The 6,000-nt window shown below is 40.7% G+C and overlaps 1 protein-coding gene across 1 annotated transcript in view; it reads left to right on the top strand.

Moving 5' to 3' along the window:
- The window catches only part of prkg2 (protein kinase cGMP-dependent 2), a 34,115-nt gene continuing 28,115 nt past the window's right edge, over positions 1-6,000 (top strand). Inside the window, 2 exon segments of the mRNA XM_038704055.1 lie at positions 1-136; positions 957-1,488. Coding sequence (XP_038559983.1) covers positions 70-136; positions 957-1,488 — 599 coding nt within the window. The 5' untranslated portion in view covers positions 1-69.

The following is a 6,000-nucleotide window of genomic DNA, read 5'->3' as shown; positions in this document are numbered from 1 at the left end:
GAGAGCGCGAGAGAGGGACAGACAGAGGGAGAGAGGATGCGACCAGTGTTGTAGACAGCCTGTTTACGGATGCTCGAATGTACAAAGAAATCTTTTCTTCTTTTAAATCGTCTTCCAATCTCGTCTGAAGGCTCCGGTAAGTACCGAGACTCTCCGAACTAAACACGGATTCAGTTATCACTCCCATCAGGGGAAGAATGACGAGGCATCGGAAGTTGCAGGTGCACGATCCTCATAGGAGACGTTTTAATTAGTAAACCTAACAGAATTAGGTTTTAAATGACCATCATAAATCCGTTCCTGGAAATCTTTTATGTGCAAGTCAGTATGTCAGAGAGTTGGAGCTTTAAAACAAAGGGGAAAAAGAAGAGGGTTTTCCAGTTGGCTTTCTATATAGCTTTCTAAATGACGTCAGAAAATTTCGATTTTCAAAAAGTGTTGGAGAACAGTCTGATCTTTATGCCAGCAGGAATGCCATGAATGAAGTCTACTGTATGTGTGAGTGGGCGACAAACAAACACAGGACTGTTCTCTGACATTTCCCCCCCCCCCCCCCATATACACTCTTACTATGTGGACAGAAGCATGCTTTAAAGCCCAGAATGCAATTATATTATTAAAGTTACTGTATTTTTTATTATCACAAATTCTCTTTTTTTATAAGCTTCCTGATTTCCTTTACTGCTACTGGCAGATAGGGGGTGACTGTTGATGTAATGTAATACTTCCTGCCTTCTGAATAATAAATGGAGAAGACACACTCTTTGGCCATGATATACTGATTTGCTCGCCTCTCTTTTTACCCAGTTTTCTCTCCTCACAGCGTCAGCTATTTTGTTTGAAACCTCACTCCCAGCTTCCTCAAACAGACCTTTTCGTGGTAAATGTCAGTGTACTGCTGGAAAGGCTCACTCTCTCAGCAGATATTGACTTTTGAATCTCTCTTGTCTCTTCAGGTGAAAAGATGGGGAATGGTTCAATGAAATCAAAGCGTTACAAACACACAGACGGCTCAGCTGCTGCTTCCAACAGCCGAGCTCATAAAGATAACGGTGGTGGGTTCAAAAATGTGTCCCTGGAGTCCCTGAGGGCCCGAGTGGATGAGCTGGAGCGTGAGGGCAAGAGGAGGGATGAGGAACTTTGTGCCAAAGACCAGCAGATCAAAGGTCTCCAGGAGCAGCTAGCCAAACAGACGCGAGCTCTGGCCGAGCTGAGCGAGGAGCTGCAGAACAAGTGCATCCAGCTCAACAAGCTGCAGGACGTGATGAAGAACCAGAGGGGAGCATCTGCAAGTCTGGCATCCAGGCCCCCTTCCATCAAAACCAGTGGCAAGAGCAGCCCCAACCTCAGTGTTCGCATCAAGGAAACCCTCAATAGAAGGAAAGGGGCTAAAGCTGGGGTTTCGGCTGAGCCTACATCCAGGACCTACGACTCCAGCAGCCTTCCAAAGTTCTCTTTCGAGAAGGCTAGAGTACCAAAGGATGCAAGGTGAGATGTTTGTCTTTAGGGGAGGTGCAAAATACAATTGGAGGAGGAATATGGCCATGCACAATGCAGTTAAAGGTTCATGATAGCCTCAGGCTCAGTCCATCTCAGCCAGGTGGAGGAGAGTAAAAATGCAAGCAGCAGAAGGAGTGGGTGCAAGGTGGGCAAGAAGCTTTTAGCGTAATGACATGCAAAAAAGCAACAGTTTTCAGTCTAAGATTTTTTTTTCGGCGGCTGATCAGTGACTTTTGGTGCTCTGCGCTTTAGCTCAGATAAAGGGAAATCTTAATACCACAGTGTGCAGTAATATTTTATGCTGACAACAGTTTATGTTGGGCCCTTTCATGTTTCTACATGGCAGTGCCCCCGCGCTCAAAGCCAGGTCCATAAAGAAATGGTTTTCCCAGTTTGGTGTGGAAGAACTTGACAGGTCTGCACAAAGCCTTGACCTAAACCCCATCCAACACCTTTGGGAAGAACTGGAACACAGACTGTGAGACACAGACCTGATCACCCAACAACAGTGTTAGACCTCACGGATGCTTTTGTGGCTGATATGGGAGCAAATCCCTGCAGCCAGGTTATAAAATCTGAGCCGGGGCAGCAGCAGATTAATGCCCATGATTTTAAAATATGGTATTCAACAATAACAAAAATAGGTGATTTTTGGGTATCCAAATACTTTTGGCCATTTAGTGTCGATTTGCTACTGTCATGAAATAAAAAAATGGCCTTTTCAGTTTTGAAGAGATTATGTATTTACAACTACTGGCAAAAATAGACACAATGGTATTATTCTGTCATTTATTACCTACAACAGTGATTATCTCTGTACCAGCAGGTATAAACATAAATCTTAATTTCTTTCCAATGAAAGAGGAGCTCCAAAAACAATTACCTTTCTCCTAACTATTATTTCATTGATTTAGTCTAACCATCTGTCTTACACTATGTCTCACCCGACAGGAAGTATATCAAATTAAGGAAGTAACTGGATCTCAAAGTGCTGCCTCATGGGGACGTTATTGCTTCATGCTTGAAGAAAGGACATTGAGGATCATTTAGTTCGAAAAAAATCTCAAATCTCAAGGTCCAGTATGTAATATTTAGATAGATCTACTGACAGAAATGCAATATAATATCCATACCTAGTATGGAAGTAGTAGTAGTAGTAGTAGTAGTAATATTTGGCGGGTTTATCAGAAGTAAGAAGAGACAAGAAATTTGGACAAATCAAGGACTACATGTAGGGCTGGGCAATATGGCCAAAATATTTATCACGATAAAAAAATGTCATACATTCCGATATCAATAATTATCACGATAAATGTCAAATCATTATGTCTTTCAAGTTTAAAGGCTGATTTTTGCTCCTGAGTGAAAATTGAAGAAACCAGATGATTAATTGTATGATTAAACGTTTCTTTTTGTGGTCAGAACGTGATACTTGATGCCAAACAGTGGATCACTTCACAACTCTGAGGTAGAACATTCAAAAGTATTATGATAAAATCTTTTCTGAAAAACTATGATTAAAATATTTTTTCAATCCCTTTTCCTTAACAAAAGAAATATCTTAATAGAAAAATTAAGTGCTAATTCGTTTGTGATTCAAGTGAATTAAATCAAACATTTATCGATGATATATTGAAAGTTTTTTATATTGTTATTGAGGAAAATTATATTGTGATAATTATCATTAGTGTTTTATTGCCTGGCCCTAACCACATGTTTTATTTAGCACAAGAGCCGACAGAGTGTGTCCCTCGAGGCTTCTCCTGCGTGCTTGGAAAGGGAGGGTGAGCGGTGACTGACGGTGCATTCATGTGGTGTGGAATAATCTGATTTTTTTCATCCTTAAATCTTTATTGTAAAAAGAGAAATACAGTGTACATAGGACACAAGTATACAGAATATTACAAAAATATATAAGAAGACACAAATAATAAAAATGTTGCCGGGGTAGTCTATATTATATAAATATATTAAAAGAGGACCATATGTTGACAGTTTTCACAGCCTTTTTGTTGTTGGATTTATTTTAAATAGTAGTTAGTTAAATGATTTCCTTTTGTGTCCATTTTAACCGTGTTTATTGTTGCGCCGTAGACGGAGTCAGTGGATTTTAAAAATCCACTGCGCATTCCTGAAGCGTTCCAGAAGCGTCCTAGAAGTGTCCCAGAAGCGGCTCTCCGCTCCGCTCCGCAGAGAATAGGTAGCAGGTCTATTTTTGCCGCTAGCCGCATCAAGCAGCACAAAGATCGAACCTGGCAGGAAGTCAGACAAAGATAAAATAAAACACCATGTGGTAAAACAACAATAAACACAGTTAAAACGGACACAAAAGAAAGTTATTTAACTACGTAGCCTACTTAATCATAGTAGAAGCACAAAATACAAACACTGATTACCAAATCAACAAAATCTAAACATCAAAATCAGACAGGCAAAACGCTCTCATTCTGAAATGCTCTTTGTGGGAAATGCAGCCTGAAGTTTACGGAACAAAACGGGGTCGCATAGAGCTGTGAAGAAGGTAGTAGATGCACGAAAATGACAAATTAATAACAAGTCAATAACGTGGGGCAGGCTGCATGCTCCACTGCTGAAACGCTTCTGAGACGCTTCCAGCGGACTTTGACGCCGGTCTATGGACGCATCAAAACCGTGTCTCAGTCGTAACGTCCCGTAGGCGGAGTCAGTGGATTCATGAACACACACTGAAGTCAGAAGAATGTCTTCACAACTTCAGAAATAGGACCATCCGAGGAGTACGTGAATGCACAGTGAGCCACTCGTTGTAATTCGCAACCATCACCACTAGATGCCACTAAAACTTACACACTGAACCTTTAAAGAAGCCATATTCTAAACTAAGATGTTAAATATTAAGCTTGTGTCTGATTCTCGTGGCTGTGAGCACGCACCAAGGTGTATCCACTGAAACAGGATTATTTTCTGATAATTTGCCTGTAATACTGTAATAATACTGTAATACTGCTGTGTGTTGAATGCCAAGACCTCCAGCAGGTGACTTCAAGGTCCTGCCCTGAACACACCACACAGAGCTCTTCTCCATCATATCATAGCCCTTGAACATTTGCGATAACCTTGCTTTGAGTCATTTCTATTTTTCATGTAAAAAATATTTAGACAACAATGACTGCAAGTTTGTTTTGTATATCTAATATGTAAGGTGATTTATGGTGATTTTTTAAGTCACATGACCATTGATAAATGGTAGGGATAAGAGCTGAGTGACATGTGCCCTCCTTAAAGTGGTGAATTGTAATTTTTACACTTTGGGTTTTGTATGGATAAAAACAAGAAAAAAAAAACATATTTAACATATTAAAGGAGAACTATTATACTGCATTTCCAGTCCTATATTGTAGTTCTGTGACTCCTGTGTGGAAGCTTTGCATCAATCAAAGTTAAAATCAAATTTTCTATCTTATATAGGCCCCATATGTAGGCTTTCATTTCAGCCTCTGTCTGAAACAAGCTGTAGATGCTCCTGTCTCTTTAAGGTCCCCTCTCTCAAAGCCCTCTGTATTCTGATTGGCCAAGACCTGAAGTCTGTTACCAGGTTGTTGCTGTCACTGAGCGGTACAGACAGAGCGTTGACGTGCGGAGCAAATGACCATATATGGAACACTGGCTCTGTGTAGCTCCTTGTGTCGTAGAACGGAGCAGTTAGTAGAAAAAACAGTTCAAAACAGAGTGTTCAGAACAAGAGGAAATCTGAGGATTTGGCTCACAGGGATTTCTTTTAAATAGTTTACCCTCATTATTTGAAGCTTTGGCCATGTTTAACATGAACATCTGACATTGTAACATTGTAGATGGGTCATAAAATATGGAAAGGCAAACAACACCATTGCTTTTTAATTAACACTCTGCAGACGAGTCAACACATGCGGCCCACATCACTTCAACAGCTCTCTCCTCTGATTGGCCGTTCAGTCGCTTTTGTTCTTTTACTGTAGTAATGTAGTAAATGAGTGCAAACACAGCAAGTCTTGAGAGCTGAGCTTATTTGTCATTTTAAAACAACCTGGCAAAGAAAAAGCCATGTTTGTTCTGGTGGGCTGACAAGGTGAAGAGCGATCCATTAGGATCAATCCAAAGGTTGAATGTTCTTTAATGTGTGCGCCCCCCCCCCCCAGTAGTAGTAGTCTTGTTTGATTTCACCAACATGAAAGCCAAATTGCATGTCACAGCAACTGTTCTTTGTATTGTACAACATAAATACAGCACTCTGCAGTGAATAAATGTGAGCATGCAGAGTGTCCATCTCTTAACCTGATCCTCATGTTTAAAACATATGTTGCTAATAAGCCCCGCATGCATTATATAACCAAAACTAATGTAAATGAGGCACTCTGGTACCCTCACGCAGACTGGCCCTTGGGAAACAGAATACTCATCTTCTGTGAATGACAGTGTAACATGTTGCAGACTCTGGCAGAGTTGTGACACAGCTAGGTGGGAGGAAAACATGTGAGTTGAAAA

This window comes from Micropterus salmoides, unplaced genomic scaffold (assembly GCF_014851395.1).
Source record: "Micropterus salmoides isolate LMB-PRFRI ecotype aquatic unplaced genomic scaffold, ASM1485139v1 Ms_hic_scaffold_7, whole genome shotgun sequence".
Classification (NCBI taxonomy): domain Eukaryota; kingdom Metazoa; phylum Chordata; class Actinopteri; order Centrarchiformes; family Centrarchidae; genus Micropterus; species Micropterus salmoides.
This window is presented reverse-complemented; position numbering and strand designations above follow the sequence as displayed.